The sequence below is a fragment of the Bufo bufo genome, chromosome 2 (genome assembly GCF_905171765.1).
Source record: "Bufo bufo chromosome 2, aBufBuf1.1, whole genome shotgun sequence".
NCBI lineage: Eukaryota > Metazoa > Chordata > Amphibia > Anura > Bufonidae > Bufo > Bufo bufo.
In genome coordinates this window covers 35,456,215-35,475,598 of record NC_053390.1, presented here as the reverse complement: position 1 = coordinate 35,475,598, position 19,384 = coordinate 35,456,215, and the positions used below count along the sequence as shown (strand labels likewise).

Below are 19,384 nucleotides of genomic sequence, written 5' to 3'. Positions count from 1 at the left end.
TCTTTCCGGTGTCATCCGGCAAAACGGAACCGGCATTTATTTTTTTCACCTTTTTTTCGATCTGCGCATGCGCAGACCGGAAGGACGGATCCGGCACTAATACATTCCTATGGAAAAAAATGCCGGATCCGGCATTCAGGCAAGTCTTCAGTTTTTTTCGCCGGAGATAAAACCGTAGCATGCTGCGGTTTTCTCTTTTGCCTGATCAGTCAAAACGACTGAACTGAAGACGCCCTGATGCATCCTGAACGGATTTACTCTCCATTCAGAATGCATGGGGATAAAACTGATCAGTTCTTTTCCGGTATTCAGCCCCTGTGACGGAACTCTATGCTGGAAAAGAAAAACGCAGGTGTGAAAGTATCCTTACTCACCTTTACTAAGGGACTTGCAACAATTTTAGGTGTAAAATAGTCGTAAGTCCCCTTTTCTAACCGACCGCGTGACAATATTTAGTCGGACGGCTGGTTTTACGCAGTGTCCGGCAGTTGGGCGTGACGGGGGCAGGGCCGGGCAAATTTACTGACGTTAACGCCTGGCGTAAGGACTGCCGCAGGTCCACTTAATTTATGACGAGGCGCACACCCCGTCATAAATTAGACAAATCTAACTGCAGCGCAAGGGGGAAACGGAGACCGACGCACTATCGGCACGGACCTCCGTCGAGGTGAACAGCCTGTCGGTTCCGTCCTGCCACTAGTGAACGTGTCCCCCCGGACTGCCGCTCCGTCCCCATTGACTATAATGGGGGCGGGGCGGATTCACGGCGAGAGGCTGCCGGAATAAATGTCGGACATGTCGTAGTTTTATTCCGGCAGCCTCTCGCCGTGCGCTGCCGTGCCTCCGCCCCCGCCCCCATTATAGTCAGTGGGGACGGAGCGGCAGCCCGGGGGCACACAGTCACTAGCGTCAGGACGGATCCATTATAGTCAGTGAGGACGGAGCGGCAGCCCGGGGGCACACAGTCACTAGCGTCAGGACGGATCCATTATAGTCAGTGAGGACGGAGCGGCAGCCCGGGGGCACACAGTTACTAGCGTCAGGACGGATCCATTATAGTCAGTGGGGACGGAGCGGCAGCCCGGGGGCACACAGTCACTAGCGTCAGGACGGATCCATTATAGTCAGTGGGGCCGGAGCGGCAGCCCGGGGGCACACAGTCACTAGCGTCAGGACGGATCCATTATAGTCAGTGAGGACGGAGCGGCAGCCCGGGGGCACACAGTCACTAGCGTCAGGACGGATCCATTATAGTCAGTGAGGACGGAGCGGCAGCCCGGGGGCACACAGTTACTAGCGTCAGGACGGATCCATTATAGTCAGTGGGGACGGAGCGGCAGCCCGGGGGCACACAGTCACTAGCGTCAGGACGGATCCATTATAGTCAGTGGGGCCGGAGCGGCAGCCCGGGGGCACACAGTCACTAGCGTCAGGACGGATCCATTATAGTCAGTGAGGACGGAGCGGCAGCCCGGGGGCACACAGTCACTAGCGTCAGGACGGATCCATTATAGTCAGTGAGGACGGAGCGGCAGCCCGGGGGCACACAGTCACTAGCGTCAGGACGGATCCGACAGGCTGTTCACCCGACGAAGGTCCGTGCTGCTAGTGTGAAAGTAGCCTAAAAAGCCGGTCGTAGTAAACGCGCCCCAGTGATTTTTAACCAAACCAGGTGCGGATCTTTCTCTTATATCTTATCTCTGTGGAGGCTCCAACCCTGGTTTTGTCTCACAATCACCGACCAAACACCGACGTGTGAATGAGGCTTAACTGTGACATGGCCACATCAGCCTGATCCTTGCCTGTGAGTCCTCGGTGTGTCTGCTGAGTGCAGAGCGTGGCGCTCAGGCAGCCGCACATGCTCAGTCTGCACCTCCTATCGTTCCCTCCTGTGAGATCTCTGGTTCCTGATTCCCTCCGCTCCGGCTATAACAAAAGCTATGATTCAGCCAGCACAATGCCCCGTAGATGCAGCCGCCGGGCCTGCTGTGAAATGCGTCTGATCTCCTGTGTCCCCGGCTGCGGCGTCCATAGAGCAATGGTGGGCAGACGATGCTGTGAGCACATGCATCTATTGCAGTGAAATCAGCCGACATCATCGTCCTCCCTTCGGACGGAATCATGGATTTCAGCAATTCCTCCGTATTCGATCAACATAAAGGTGAGTCGAGCATTAACTCATTGATTACCAGCCTGGTGGAAGACGATGGACTCTGGTTGTAAATGTGCTGTGCTTCCAACGGGATACAGCAAGACGTGCAGCATTTCTATATAGCGCCAACATATTCCGCAGCGCTGCACACAGATTGTCACCAGTCTCTGTCCCTCCTGTGATTTCCCTATCGGTATGTTTTTGGGGAGAACGTATAAACTCTATGCAGATGTTGTCCTCGGTCAGATTCCAACCCAGGTCTCCAGTGCAGCAATGCTGACCGTCTAGCCCCCCGCTACACCTTGTGTATTCCGTTTCTTTGGCTACTTTCACACCTTCCGGCAGAGAACAGCCTCCCGGCCAGCCAGCCCCATTACATATAATGGCGTCCGGCGGAAATCGGTACGCTGTTCCAGCAGACAAGCAGAGAGTCGGCCGGACACAAACTGCTGCATGCTGAGTTCGGCCGGAGGTGTGAAACTAGCCTAAATTTGGTAAATCAGATAAACTCCTGTCTTTATGCCCCATTAGGATGATACAGGAGGGGCTCCACTCCCTATGAGCAGAGTGCCTCTAAGAAACAGTTCATCTGAATGGTCATCATGTAATACCACCTTTCGCCTGCAGTGGCTGCTGCAGGCAAAAATCACTTGTTTGCCTCAGGAGCGGTTCTTCAAGGGTAGCAGATCTGTACCTATGACACTGGCTGACCTGTTACATGGGCGCTTGGCAGCTGAAGGCATCTGTGTTGGTCCCATGTTCATGTGTGCCCGCATTGCTGAGAAAAATAAAGTTTTAATATATGCAAATGAGCCTCTAGGAGCAACGGGGGCATTGTCATTGCACCTAGAGGCTCAGCTCTCTCTAAAACTGTTGAGCCCTCTGCATGTTGATTGACAGGACCAGGTGTGACGACGCTTACACTGCCTGGCCGTCAGTCCAAGTGCAGAGGGCGTGGCAGTTGCAGAGAGAGCAGAGCGTCTAGGTGTAATGGTAACGCCCCCGTTGCTCTTAGAGGCTCATTTGCATATAGTAAAACCTGCTTTTTCTGAGCAATGCGGACACGTATGAACATGGGACCAACACAGATGCCTTCAGCTGCCATGTGCACATGTAACAGCTCAGCCAGTGTCATAGGTACAAAACTGCTGACAGACGCCCTTTCAATATCATCATTAGAGATGAGCCAATCGATTCGTAAGTAGGGTTCTCCACCTGTGACGGACGGGGTGTCCACGAAGCCGAGGGTGCTCCCCCTGACGCTTGATTGACAAACACACTAGTACCCTAAGTAGCAACGCAAGCGCAAAGGCTCTGCTACTGGAGCAGCGACTGTTCATGCGCTGATACTCTGATATCTAGCAGGACATGCGCAGTCACCGCTCTAATAGCAGAAGCAGACCCTACTCGGTATAGCAGCGAGATTGTCAGGGCAAGTGGCAGGGGGGAGCACCCTCATCTTTGATTCTTATGAATGGATTGGCTCCTCTCTAATGATCGTTAATAATTCTTAGTGTTATATTATTTATATTTCACATAAATATATTCCCTAATTCCTAAGTCACACTTTTCTGCCTTGATTTCAAACAGCGCCACTCTTGTCCATGGGCATCACCTGGTATTGCAGCTGAGCCTACAGCCATGATTGCACCTGACCCCCAGGGAGTTCATTTGTTACAATGTTGCAGTGACATTGTTTACAAATAATGTAGTAACGCAGATACATTGTATCACTGGGGCCTCCTGCACCTCATTGTAAGGTAAGTGCAGAGTCGCTTCTGGCAGAACAAACACTAGAGGAAGCGATTTGACATGCACAGGTTGCTATGGAAATCCAGATGGAGCTGAGCTGTCAATTACAGTGCGGGGATTCAGCAGAAAGCGACTGCAGCAACCTGAGGCCGCGGCACTGCGTCACCGAGCCTCTGATGCTTTATACTGCAGCCATGACCTGGTCGTACATGATTGTATCTATGGCGGCCTGTGATACTGCATATATTCACAGATACTGCGTCCTGACCATAGGATCTGACAATCTACAAGGCCACCTTGTGTCTGTCCTGAAGATAGAAGGCCACGTAACCCACAGCACTTTAAACTGTTGTCTAGGAAAGTTGGGTGACAACTCATTTTTGCTCAAAGATGTTAGCAGGGCTATGTATCAAGGCAGATCAGGGGCCTAGGAAAGTTGGCTGATAACCAATTTGGTGGCCATTCTGAACAGTAAATCTGTCTATTATTGCAGGAATGTTGCAGAAATATGCATGAAAGCATTACTAGCCCTTCAGGAGCCTGGGAAAGTTGGCTGACATTTGAGCCACTCAACTTCCCTATGATTCTGAATGTGAAACTTGCAAAGATATAGTACAAGAGCTACATGTCAATGTATTACTGGGCAGATTTAACATTCAGGAACCTGGAAAAGTTGGGTGACAATTAATTTTGCCACCACTACTGGTCCCACAGAGGTTATTACTCAACTTTCCCACAGTTCTGAATGTTAAATCTGTCTATTATTGCAGAATTATAGTAAAGGGTTTATGTATCACTCTATTACTAGGCAGATTACCCATTCAGAAAGCTGGGAAAGTTGGGTGACCACTAATTTCATCTCCACTACAGAATCAGCTGGGGTTTCCGCAGCTTTGTAACAGTTCTAAATGTTAAATCCATAATCATGAGAATCTGCTAAATGGGATACCCATCAATGCAGAACAAGGAAGATTTGCCATTCAGGAGCCAGGTAAAGTTGGGTAACAATGACACCACCATGAAAGGTCCCTCAGGGGTTATCACCCAGTTTTCTACAGTTCTCAATGTTAAAGATGTTCATTACTGCAGAAATATCGTACAGGCTATATGTATAAATGCACTACCAGGCAGATCTGCCATTTGGGAGCTGTCCATGACATCTTATATATTCCAGAAGTCGATTGTCTATGATGTCTTACATATTCCAGAAGTGGTAATTTATGAGATCTGACAAGTTACAGAACTGGTGGTCTATGAGATCTGACATATTCTATAAGATCTGACATTGTAGACGTTATGGTCTATTAGAGCTGACATACCGGTATTTTAGAAGTGGAGGTCTATAAGATCTGACATATTCTGGAAGTAGTGGTCTATAAGATCTGACATATTCTAGAAGTAGTGGTCTATAAGATCTGACATATTCTAGAAGTGGTGGTCTATAAGATCTGACACATTCTGGAAGCGGTGGTCTAGAAGATCTGACATTGTAGACGTTATGGTCTATTAGAGCTGACATACCTGTATTTTAGAAGTGGTGGTCTATAAGATCTGACATATTCTTGACGTGGCGGTCTATAAGATTTGACATATTCTAGAAGTGGTGGTCTATAAGATCTGACATATTCTAGAAGTGGTGGTCTATAAGATCTGACACATTCTGGAAGTCGTGGTCTATAAGATCTGACATATTCTTGAAGTAGTGGTCTATATGAGCTGACAAATTCTGGAAGTGGTGGTCTAGAAGATCTGACACATTCTGGAAGTGGTGGTCTAGAACATCTGACACATTCTGGAAGTGGTGGTCTAGAAGATCTGACATTGTAGACGTTATGGTCTATTAGAGCTGACATACCTGTATTTTAGAAGTGGTGGTCTATAAGATCTGACATATTCTAGAAGTAGTGGTCTATAAGATCTAACATATTCTAGAAGTGGTGGTCTATAAGATCTGACACATTCTGGAAGTGGTGGTCTATAAGATCTGACACATTCTGGAAGTGGTGGTCTAGAAGATCTGACATTGTAGACGTTATGGTCTATTAGAGCTGACATACCTGTATTTTAGAAGTGGTGGTCTATAAGATCTGACACATTCTGGAAGTGGTGGTCTAGAAGATCTGACATTGTAGACGTTATAGTCTATTAGAGCTGACATACCTGTATTTTAGAAGTGGTGGTCTATAAGATCTGACATATTCTTGAAGTGGTGGTCTATAATATCTGACATATTCTTGAAGTGGTGGTTTATAAGATCTGATGTATTCTAGACGTGGTGGTCTATAAGATCTGACATATTCTAGACGTGGTGGTCTATAAGATCTGACACATTCTGGAAGTGGTGGTCTAGAAGATCTGACATTGTAGACGTTATGGTCTATTAGAGCTGACATACCTGTATTTTAGAAGTGGTGGTCTATAAGATCTGACATATTCTTGAAGTGGTGGTCTATAAGATCTGACATATTCTTGAAGTGGTGGTCTATAAGATCTGACATATTTTAGACGTGGTGGTCTATAAGATCTGACATATTCTAGATGTGGTGGTCTATAAGATCTGACAGTCTAGAAGTGGTGGTCTATAAGATCTGACATATTCTTGAAGTGGCGGTCTATAAGATTTGACATATTCTAGAAGTGGTGGTCTATAAGATCTGACATATTCTAGAAGTGGTGGTCTATAAGATCTGACACATTCTGGAAGTCGTGGTCTATAAGTTCTGACATATTCTAGAAGTAGTGGTCTATAAGATCTAACATATTCTAGAAGTGGTGGTCTATAAGATCTGACACATTCTGGAAGTGGTGGTCTATAAGATCTGACACATTCTGGAAGTGGTGGTCTAGAAGATCTGACATTGTAGACGTTATGGTCTATTAGAGCTGACATACCTGTATTTTAGAAGTGGTGGTCTATAAGATCTGACACATTCTGGAAGTGGTGGTCTAGAAGATCTGACATTGTAGACGTTATAGTCTATTAGAGCTGACATACCTGTATTTTAGAAGTGGTGGTCTATAAGATCTGACATATTCTTGAAGTGGTGGTCTATAATATCTGACATATTCTTGAAGTGGTGGTTTATAAGATCTGATGTATTCTAGACGTGGTGGTCTATAAGATCTGACATATTCTAGACGTGGTGGTCTATAAGATCTGACACATTCTGGAAGTGGTGGTCTAGAAGATCTGACATTGTAGACGTTATGGTCTATTAGAGCTGACATACCTGTATTTTAGAAGTGGTGGTCTATAAGATCTGACATATTCTTGAAGTGGTGGTCTATAAGATCTGACATATTCTTGAAGTGGTGGTCTATAAGATCTGACATATTTTAGACGTGGTGGTCTATAAGATCTGACATATTCTAGATGTGGTGGTCTATAAGATCTGACAGTCTAGAAGTGGTGGTCTATAAGATCTGACATATTCTTGAAGTGGCGGTCTATAAGATTTGACATATTCTAGAAGTGGTGGTCTATAAGATCTGACATATTCTAGAAGTGGTGGTCTATAAGATCTGACACATTCTGGAAGTCGTGGTCTATAAGTTCTGACATATTCTAGAAGTAGTGGTCTATAAGATCTAACATATTCTAGAAGTGGTGGTCTATAAGATCTGACACATTCTGGAAGTGGTGGTCTATAAGATCTGACACATTCTGGAAGTGGTGGTCTAGAAGATCTGACATTGTAGACGTTATGGTCTATTAGAGCTGACATACCTGTATTTTAGAAGTGGTGGTCTATAAGATCTGACACATTCTGGAAGTGGTGGTCTAGAAGATCTGACATTGTAGACGTTATAGTCTATTAGAGCTGACATACCTGTATTTTAGAAGTGGTGGTCTATAAGATCTGACATATTCTTGAAGTGGTGGTCTATAATATCTGACATATTCTTGAAGTGGTGGTTTATAAGATCTGATGTATTCTAGACGTGGTGGTCTATAAGATCTGACATATTCTAGACGTGGTGGTCTATAAGATCTGACACATTCTGGAAGTGGTGGTCTAGAAGATCTGACATTGTAGACGTTATGGTCTATTAGAGCTGACATACCTGTATTTTAGAAGTGGTGGTCTATAAGATCTGACATATTCTTGAAGTGGTGGTCTATAAGATCTGACATATTCTTGAAGTGGTGGTCTATAAGATCTGACATATTTTAGACGTGGTGGTCTATAAGATCTGACATATTCTAGATGTGGTGGTCTATAAGATCTGACAGTCTAGAAGTGGTGGTCTATAAGATCTGACATATTCTTGAAGTGGCGGTCTATAAGATTTGACATATTCTAGAAGTGGTGGTCTATAAGATCTGACATATTCTAGACGTGGTGGTCTATAAGATCTGACATATTCTAGACGTGGTGGTCTATAAGATCTGACATATTCTAGACGTGGTGGTCTATAAGATCTGACATATTGTAGAAGTGGTGGTCTATAAGATCTGACATTCTAGAAGTGGTGGTCTATAAGAGCTGACATATTCTAGACGTGGTGGTCTATAAGATCTGACATATTCTAGACGTGGTGGTCTATAAGATCTGACATTGTAAAAGTTGTGTATAAGATCTGACATTTTTTAGAAGTGATGGTCTATGAGATATGACATATTGTAGAATTAGTGGTATATGAGATCTGACATATCCAGAAGTGGTAGTCTATAACATCTGACAGATCTGACAGATTTGTCTTCTTGTTAACTTTATTGAAAATACAATACTCAGAAACATATGAATTATAAATAAGGCTCACTGGCCATCCTCCCATTTTCAAAAATGAATCACATTCCCTTTCAGAATCCCTCTTATTCTCTACAGAGGGAATCCCCAAATAATGGGATTTCCCCCAGAACCCTATTTTTATTACTAAATTCTATGCTACCTATTAGCTGTATGCAGTAATCTCCTGAGCACCTTCTAGTGATGGCTGTATATATCTGTATGCAGAAAGCTCCTGAACACTCCCTCTAGTGGTTTTGCATATATCTATATGTAGTAATCTCCTGAGCTTCCTCTAGTGTTGGCTGTATACATCTATATGTAGTAATCTCCTGAGCTCCCTCTAGTGGTGGCTGTATATATCTGTATGTAGTTATCTCCTGAGCTCCCTCTAGTGGTGGCTGTATATATCTGTATATATCTGTATACAGTAATCTCCTGAGCTCCCTCTAGTGGTGGCTGTATATATCTGTATGTAGTAATCTCCTGGGCTCCCTCTAGTGGTGGCTGTATATATATCTGTATGCAGTAATCTCCTGAGCTCCCTCTAGTGGTGGCTGTATATATATCTGTATGTAGTAATCTCCTGGGCTCCCTCTAGTGGTGGCTGTATATATATCTGTATGTAGTAATATCCTCGTGATGGCTTTAGAATTTTATAATGTAACCATCTCTATGGAGGAGATTTGGAGCTCTGTATCAGAAAGAGCTGAGTTCTGATTGCTGTAATGATATATTAATAAATCAATCAGCACAGAATTTTGAACTTAAAAACAACATGATTATGAAAGTCAGAGATTCACTACAAGACATTTATAATTCCAGCAAAAGGCATGTGATTTATAGATTAGAGACAACTCTGAGAAATTTCAACAGTTTCACAAAGCGCCAAAACTTTTGGTCCTGACATTATCAATAGCTGTGGGTGACAGCAAAGCACAACAGCAGGATATGTGTTCATGTCATTCTTTATGGAGATATATATATGGTCATCCTGATTTATTATCTTTCCCGTCCCCCTGCAGAGGCTCCGGAGCAGAGACGTATTATTATTCCCATAAGATGGCACCTCTCTCACAGACTCACATCTGCACTGCAGCTCCACACACTGCAATGCAGAACAGTCCGCTTCGCCTGCGCTGTATTTCACTTTTTCATTCGGATTCTTTATTTTAGACAACGTCTCCTCCTCCTACATTCGGGGGTGTCACAGATCTGACTTCTGGAGGATTTAGATTGTAGGTTCCTGGTTACAGCAGCTGATGTCATGGGGTCTGATGTCATGGGGTCTGAGCGTCTCTTTTGTTCTAGGACAATCGTAAAGGGGATTTAAATACTGATGACCTAGATAGGTCATCAACATGTGATCAATGGGGCATATCACATCCATTGGTCACATGGCTTTTGTGCAGTTCAGTTCCATTCAAGTGAATTGGCCTGGGCTGCAATACCAAGCACAGCCACTATACAGTGTATGGCGCTGTGCTGTGTATAGTATGAAGAAGCTGCTGAGGATAGGTCAGCAAAATTTAACTCCTAGAAAACCCTTTCAATATGTACTTTTTTGGCTTTGTAGCGATAGTTTAAAGAAGAAATGGCCTTGTCCATCTAAGACGGTTAACGTTCATCATGAGCCTCATCGCAGCTGAGTAGTCGGAAAACCCTCTGGTGATGTTCCAGATTATAGTGAAAAGTCTTCCAGAGACATAATAGAGAGCGAAGGCAATGTCACATATAAAAGGGGTTTATATTATTTCAGTCTATTGAATAAGCGATGAGAAGGGACCAAAAATGACAGTATCACATTAAACACATGTGTTTTTAAAACACAAAAATATTTAAAATTGCAATCACCCTCTTTCCGAATCTTACATATAAAAAGAAACAAGAAAAATGTGAACATAATTGATATCGCCGCACCCAAAACTGTCCAAATTAGTAAAGTAAAACAAAATGCTGTAACAAAAATAACAATCAGAATTTTCGTCACCTTGCCCCCCCCCCCCCCCCCCCCCCCCACCTAAAAGAATAAAAAAAGAAAGAAATGGTAAATTAAATGGTGGCATTAAAAAATTTATAAAAAAAAGAAATAAATAAAATAGGCCCTCATAAAGAGTTATGGCTCTTGGAAGACAAGGGATAAAAATGAAAGTTTGCCTGGTTAAGGTTAAAGGGGTTGTCTCCTCTGGTGGGTTATCACTGGGTGGTACCCGCATCTATATTCCGAACATTGCTCCCAAAGTGAACGAGACTGCAAGCATGGCCACCTGCCATTCACTTCTATGGGAGTTCCAAAAATATCCGACCCCTGGTTATTAGTGTTGATCGAGCACCAAAGTGTTCAGGTAGACACCTCGGGTGCTCCGAGCACAATGGAAGTCAATGGGAGAACCCGAGCATTAAACCAGGCGCCCCCTGCTCTGAAGAGGGGAGGGTGTCTGGTTCATAGGAAAAGGTCAGAAATTGATGGAAACACCACCGAAATGGTTCGGGAACAGCACGGGGAGGATGTCTGGACGCAGCTTGGACTCCCCGGTCGCTGCTGGGAACGATGTTGTCCGAGTAGTGCGCCACTTTTACAGACTGACAATAATACGCACCAAACCGAAGATAAAATCGATTTTAGAGGAAAAATTGTTAGGAAGCATTCTTTCCTGTATATTTACTGTATATAAAGTGCAAGTGCTGCCAAAAATTACCAGGAAGAGGCACTCCGATACAACCTGTATATCACATAAAGGAGGGCCTCATTCACATTGTGGTACAATTGTTCAGGTAGTGGGACTCCTACACTCATAAAGCCTATGCACTAAGTGAAAGGGCTGCCAAAAATTACAAGGAACCGGCACTCCAATACACATAAAGGAGGGCATCATACACAGCCTGATTGATGGGCTGCTGGTGACCCTCTAAAACATTTGGAGCAAGAACTATTGGAGCAAGGGTCTGCTGATCTGACCATCTAAAACAGGCATCCTCAAACTGTGGCCCTCCAGCTGTTGCAAAACTACAACTCCCAGCATGCCCGAACAGCCTACAGGTATCAGCCTACAGCAGGGCATTGTGGGAGTTGTAGTTTTACAACAGCTGGAGGGCCGCAGTTTGAGGATGCCTGCTCTAAAACATTAGGGGCGAGGACCTGCTGCAGAGCTGACCATCTAAAAATGTAGGAGTAAGGGTCTGCTGCTGGTGACCCTCTAAAACATTATGGGTGAGGGCCCGCTGCTGAGCTGACCCTCTACCTGTGACTTTGAGAGTGGTGTCCTGCGCCGCCCTGCAAACTGGGCCATGAAGCTAGGTATACTGGATGAGTGTGTTTCTTGTGCTCTGGCAGCAGGCACAGTTTCACCGCGCCCAGGGCCACGGCCTCTGCATGCATCATCAGCAGCACGGCCACTTCCCCGTCCCTTACTGCTCGCCTTGCGCATATTAAATGGTATATATGCTTGCAAGTATGTCACACGTACAGTAGCGCAGGTTTTGTAAGTGTATGCGCAAATAAAGTACACAGAATGTCAGATATTTTTGGGATGCGCACACGTTAAACAGGAGGCATAGCGCAGGTAATGTCGCTGTCACCACCGCCTAATAAAAAAATGACACTGAATAAATGTCACTGATATTTAGGATGCGCACACGTTACACAGGAGATGAAGCGCAGGTAATGTAATTGACCGCAGCGGACGCCGTCTACTGAAAAAGTACACTGGATGTCACAGATATTTTTAGGCTGCGCACACGTTACACAGGAGATGTAGCGCAGATAATGTCACTGTCTGTAGCGGCCAAACAATTGCCAGCTATTTAACGCAGGTTGCGCTAACAACTATAGTCCTTAAAAGGACTTTTGGGTCTATAACAAGTATAAAAACTAAAATATTCCTATTTCACTCCCTACACTATCTCTCCCTTTTGCTCTCCAGCTCTCCGTGACTAAGACTGAGCCAAACACGTGTCAACGGGTGCTATATAGCACCCGATGACGCGTTTCAGCCAGCTAATCACTGTAATGCCAGTAGCCAATATGGCTACGGCATTACAGTGAATGGCAGTACTTACCTGCGGGGAGGAGACTCGAGCATCGCGCTAGAGCACACGCGGTATTCGGCTGAACACCACGATGTGCCGAGCATCGCGACGCTCGAGTAAAATTAGTGTTCGGCCGAGCATGCTCGCCCAACACTACTGGTTGTGCTATTTCCGGCAATCCCAAAGAGATGAATGAAGAGGTGGCCGTGCACGTTCGGTGTGCTCTGCATTTATTTCTTTTGGAGTGCCAAAAACCGCTCAGCACGCTCAGCTCAAGTGCCCACCCAACAAAACCATGGGCCACCTGTACAAATGACTCGGTACCAGCTCCCGAGTATAACAAGTAAACAAACAGAAAACGGAGCTCACGCAGTACCGTTATAAAACATATGTAATTTTTATTAAAACATGATTCAAATATATATAATAAGCCGTGGCGCTGCACACGTGTCTAAGGAGGTAACAAGCGTATCCAAATGTAATGTCATTACCGAACATCTAAATATACAATAAATGATGCATATAAAGAATATACAGGATGAGTCTCAATAACGTTGACCACATGGCTAAGATATGAAAAACCACATACATATGCAAAAGTGCATAGACTGGAGTCAATTCCCAGTGATCACCAGGTATAAGAAGTCACCTTTACCCAATGCCAATAGAAATAAAAGGTAGAGACTCACCTAATGATGACAGTGTGCTGTACCAACCAGGATGGCGCTACCCCGACGCGCGTTTCGGCGTGCCTTCGTCCGGGGGTAACGCCATCACTGGGAATCACATATTTAAATGCCCCTTCCACCAATCGGATGTTTGAAAGTAATCATAATTGTCCTCACCTGTGTGTGTATCGGCGCGCAGAGCCCCAGTCAGACCGCGCCCCGCTCTCCTCCCGGCCTGTGCGTTCTCACGCCAAGACTGTCCCATCACATGACTATGTCATGTGCTTGTGGGCGTGGTGGCGGGACGCCGGCCGGGAGGAGAGCCTATGCACTTTTGCATATGTATGTGGTTTTTCATATCTTAGCCATGTGGTCAACGTTATTGAGACTCATCCTGTATATTCTTTATATGCATCATTTATTGTATATTTAGATGTTCGGTAATGACATTACATTTGGATACGCTTGTTACCTCCTTAGACACGTGTGCAGCGCCAGGATGGCGTTTTGTCTGTCACTCTCCTTCATTTTTAAAGGCCTATTATATATATTTTAATCATGTTTTAATAAAAATTACATATGTTTTATATGTCTGGAGTCCGGGCTGTTTAGCTCACAGAGCATTGTCTAGACTGGATACAACTGTGCTAGTTTGTTACAGTGTATCAGTCTGGAGTCCGGGCTGTTTAGCTCACAGAGCATTGTCTAGACTGGATACAACTGTGCTTGTTTGTTACAATGTATCAGTCTGGAGTCCGGGCTGTTTAGCTCACAGAGCATTGTCTAGACTGGATACAACTGTGCTAGTTTGTTACAATGTATCAGTCTGGAGTCCGGGCTGTTTAGCTCACAGAGCATTGTCTAGACTGGATACAACTGTGCTAGTTTGTTACAGTGTATCAGTCTGGAGTCTGGGCTGTTTAGCTCACAGAGCAGTGTGCTTTCCATTCAGCCCAGACTTCCATTCAGCCCAGACTCCAGACTGATACACTGTAACAAACTAGCACAGTTGTATCCAGTCTAGACAATGCTCTGTGAGCTAAACAGCCCGGACTCCAGACTGATACATTGTAACAAACTAGCACAGTTGTATCCAGTCTAGACAATGCTCTGTGAGCTAAACAGCCTGGACTCCAGACTGATACATTGTAACAAACTAGCACAGTTGTATCCAGTCTAGACAATGCTCTGTGAGCTAAACAGCCCGGACTCCAGACTGATACATTGTAACAAACTAGCACAGTTGTATCCAGTCTAGACAATGCTCTGTGAGCTAAACAGCCCGGACTCCAGACTGATACACTGTAACAAACTAGCACAGCTGTATCCAGTCTAGACAATGCTCTGTGAGCTAAACAGCCCAGACTCCAGACTGATACACTGTAACAAACTAGCACAGTTGTATCCAGTCTAGACAATGCTCTGTGAGCTAAACAGCCCGGACTCCAGACTGATACATTGTAACAAACTAGCACAGTTGTATCCAGTCTAGACAATGCTCTGTGAGCTAAACAGCCTGGACTCCAGACTGATACATTGTAACAAACTAGCACAGTTGTATCCAGTCTAGACAATGCTCTGTAAGCTAAACAGCCCGGACTCCAGACTGATACATTGTAACAAACTAGCACAGTTGTATCCAGTCTAGACAATGCTCTGTGAGCTAAACAGCCCGGACTCCAGACTGATACACTGTAACAAACTAGCACAGCTGTATCCAGTCTAGACAATGCTCTGTGAGCTAAACAGCCCAGACTCCAGACTGATACACTGTAACAAACTAGCACAGTTGTATCCAGTCTAGACAATGCTCTGTGAGCTAAACAGCCAGACTCCAGACTGATACATTGTAACAAACTAGCACAGTTGTATCCAGTCTAGACAATGCTCTGTGAGCTAAACAGCCCAGACTCCAGACTGATACACTGTAACAAACTAGCACAGTTGTATCCAGTCTAGACAATGCTCTGTGAGCTAAACAGCCCGGACTCCAGACTGATACACTGTAACAAACTAGCAGAGTTGTATCCAGTCTAGACAATGCTCTGTGAGCTAAACAGCCCGGACTCCAGACTGATACACTGTAACAAACTAGCACAGTTGTATCCAGTCTAGACAATGCTCTGTGAGCTAAACAGCCCAGACTCCAGACTGATACACTGTAACAAACTAGCACAGTTGTATCCAGTCTAGACAATGCTCTGTGAGCTAAACAGCCCGGACTCCAGACTGATACACTGTAACAAACTAGCACAGTTGTATCCAGTCTAGACAATGCTCTGTAAGCTAAACAGCCCGGACTCCAGACTGATACACTGTAACAAACTAGTACAGTTGTATCCAGTCTAGACAATGCTATGTGAGCTAAACAGCCCGGACTCCAGACTGATACATTGTAACAAACTAGCAGAGTTGTATCCAGTCTAGACAATGCTCTGTGAGCAAAACAGCCCGTACTCCAGACTGATACATTGTAACAAACTAGCAGAGTTGTATCCAGTCTAGACAATGCTCTGTGAGCTAAACAGCCCGGACTCCAGACTGATACATTGTAACAAACTAGTACAGTTGTATCCAGTCTAGACAATGCTCTGTGAGCTAAACAGCCCGGACTCCAGACTGATACATTGTAACAAACTAGCAGAGTTGTATCCAGTCTAGACAATGCTCTGTGAGCTAAACAGCCCGGACTCCAGACTGATACATTGTAACAAACTAGCACAGTTGTATCCAGTCTAGACAATGCTCTGTGAGCTAAACAGCCCGGACTCCAGACTGATACATTGTAACAAACTAGTACAGTTGTATCCGGTCTAGACAATGCTCTGTGAGCTAAACAGCCCGGACTCCAGACTGATACATTGTAACAAACTAGTACAGTTGTATCCAGTCTAGACAATGCTCTGTGAGCTAAACAGCCCAGACTCCAGACTGATACATTGTAACAAACTAGCAGAGTTGTATCCAGTCTAGACAATGCTCTGTGAGCTAAACAGCCCGGACTCCAGACTGATACATTGTAACAAACTAGCACAGTTGTATCCAGTCTAGACAATGCTCTGTGAGCTAAACAGCCCGGACTCCAGACTGATACATTGTAACAAACTAGTACAGTTGTATCCGGTCTAGACAATGCTCTGTGAGCTAAACAGCCCGGACTCCAGACTGATACATTGTAACAAACTAGTACAGTTGTATCCAGTCTAGACAATGCTCTGTGAGCTAAACAGCCCAGACTCCAGACTGATACATTGTAACAAACTAGCAGAGACATTGGTGCAGCTGCTGCTGATGTGTTTGGCTCGCACAGCCTTGTCTAGACTGGATACGATTGCCATTGTCCACATCATGCTGCTTACTCTCTGCTTCATTAACATTGTGTCAGTTTATCGATGAAAATAATCTAATAAAATGATCGTAGGAGGAAACCTCAATGAATTAATTCCAGGAGAAGAATGAAACTCACTTCTAGTCTTCTGTGTTGTTATCATCATCGAGTCAATTATAGACTTCTACAGACACATTCAGTACGTTACAATGTAATCTCACAGCTCAGCACCAGGATCAATCCCAGCCAAAGTCCCAGCCTGTGCAGTAACACGTTGTATCACTGTAACACAAGGACACGGCGACCTTCTACATTGTCCTTTACATGTCCACTACATTCTGCATCTGTCTACTATGCAAGGTAACGCTCCTACTACAAGATGATGAGGCAAACTGGCTATGTGCATATGCACACCTAATATGTCAGCTGGGTTGTTGCCTCTGATCCATCTTCACTAGTTTAGGGGGAGACAACCTCCTCTGCAGGTCAATGACCCCTTTGGGGAGAACAGGTGCAAGGGGAACAACAAGTCATCCATGGCCTGTTGTTTTAGGATGATTCAGTAGTGCAGCCTAGCGATGCCTCGTCCTCATACTGTGAGGGAGATCGCTGCATTCAAATGCACCAGTCTCCTTCCCGCTCCATCGGCCTGTCTAAAACCACCTTAACCCTTTATAACTAACTTTCTCCTCCTCTAGCAGATTAATCCTTCACTAGCGGCTGTCTCCTCCTCTGGCAGATTAATCCTTCACTAGCGGCTGTCTCCTCCTCTAGCAGATTAATCCTTCACTAGCGGCTGTCTCCTCCTCTAGCAGATTAATCCTTCACTAGCGGCTGTCTCCTCCTCTGGCAGATTAATCCTTCACTAGCGGCTGTCTCCTCCTCTGGCAGATTAATCCTTCACTAGCGGCTGTCTCCTCCTCTAGCAGATTAATCCTTCACTAGCGGCTGTCTCCTCCTCTGGCAGATTAATCCTTCACTAGCGGCTGTCTCCTCCTCTAGCAGATTAATCCTTCACTAGCGGCTGTCTCCTCCTCTAGCAGATTAATCCTTCACTAGCGGCTGTCTCCTCCTCTAGCAGATTAATCCTTCACTAGCGGCTGTCTTCTCCTCTGGCAGATTAATCCTTCACTAGCGGCTGTCTCCTCCTCTGGCAGATTAATCCTTCACTAGCGGCTGTCTCCTCCTCTAGCAGATTAATCCTTCACTAGCGGCTGTCTCCTCCTCTGGCAGATTAATCCTTCACTAGCGGCTGTCTCCTCCTCTGGCAGATTAATCCTTCACTAGCGGCTGTCTCCTCTTCTAGCAGATTAATCCTTCACTAGCGGCTGTCTCCTCCTCTGGCAGATTAATCCTTCACTAGCGGCTGTCTCCTCCTCTAGCAGATTAATCCTTCACTAGCGGCTGTCTCCTCCTCTAGCAGATTAATCCTTCACTAGCGGCTGTCTCCTCCTCTGGCAGATTAATCCTTCACTAGCGGCTGTCTCCTCCTCTGGCAGATTAATCCTTCACTAGCGGCTGTCTCCTCCTCTAGCAGATTAATCCTTCACTAGCGGCTGTCTCCTCCTCTGGCAGATTAATCCTTCACTAGCGGCTGTCTCCTCCTCTAGCAGATTAATCCTTCACTAGCGGCTGTCTCCTCCTCTAGCAGATTAATCCTTCACTAGCGGCTGTCTCCTCCTCTAGCAGATTAATCCTTCACTAGCGGCTGTCTTCTCCTCTGGCAGATTAATCCTTCACTAGCGGCTGTCTCCTCCTCTGGCAGATTAATCCTTCACTAGCGGCTGTCTCCTCCTCTGGCAGATTAATCCTTCACTAGCGGCTGTCTCCTCCTCTGGCAGATTAATCCTTCACTAGCGGCTGTCTCCTCCTCTGGCAGATTAATCCTTCACTAGCGGCTGTCTCCTCCTCTAGCAGATTAATCCTTCACTAGCGGCTGTCTCCTCCTCTGGCAGATTAATCCTTCACTAGCGGCTGTCTCCTCCTCTAGCAGATTAATCCTTCACTAGCGGCTGTCTCCTCCTCTAGCAGATTAATCCTTCACTAGCGGCTGTCTCCTCCTCTAGCAGATTAATCCTTCACTAGCGGCTGTCTTCTCCTCTGGCAGATTAATCCTTCACTAGCGGCTGTCTCCTCCTCTGGCAGATTAATCCTTCACTAGCGGCTGTCTCCTCCTCTGGCAGATTAATCCTTCACTAGCGGCTGTCTCCTCCTCTGGCAGATTAATCCTTCACTAGCGGCTGTCTCCTCCTCTGGCAGATTAATCCTTCACTAGCGGCTGTCTCCTCCTCTAGCAGATTAATCCTTCACTAGCGGCTGTCTCCTCCTCTGGCAGATTAATCCTTCACTAGCGACTGTCTCCTCCTCTAGCAGATTAATCCTTCACTAGCGGCTGTCTCCTCCTCTGGCAGATTAATCCTTCACTAGCGGCTGTCTCCTCCTCTGGCAGATTAATCCTTCACTAGCGGCTGTCTCCTCCTCTAGCAGATTAATCCTTCACTAGCGGCTGTCTCCTCCTCTGGCAGATTAACATTTTACAAACAGCTGTCTCCTACTGGAGTTAACCTTTAAGACAAGTGTTGTAGCTGAACGTGACAAATACCTCATAGAGGGAAGGGAATCTGAACTGTCTTTGTGTGAAGAGGGAGGGCAGAAATATTAGTCACCTTCGTTTGGTGTTAAAAGGTGAATTGCGTTATGGATTCCGTTACCACGGACCATACCG

General features: G+C 45.5%; 1 protein-coding gene across 4 annotated transcripts in view; it reads left to right on the top strand.

The window, feature by feature from the left end:
* The first annotated feature begins 1,950 nt into the window (after positions 1-1,950).
* Positions 1,951-19,384, top strand: part of ANKRD55 (ankyrin repeat domain 55) — a 63,560-nt gene continuing 46,126 nt past the window's right edge. For 3 of the 4 annotated variants that reach the window (XM_040420915.1, XM_040420917.1, XM_040420913.1), the window contains exon 1: positions 1,951-2,161. In XM_040420915.1, coding sequence (XP_040276849.1) covers positions 2,122-2,161 — 40 coding nt within the window. In that variant the 5' untranslated portion in view covers positions 1,951-2,121. Of the gene's footprint in view, positions 2,162-4,774; positions 4,896-19,384 lie in introns of all 4 variants that reach the window. The other variant, XM_040420916.1, reaches the window with a different exon arrangement.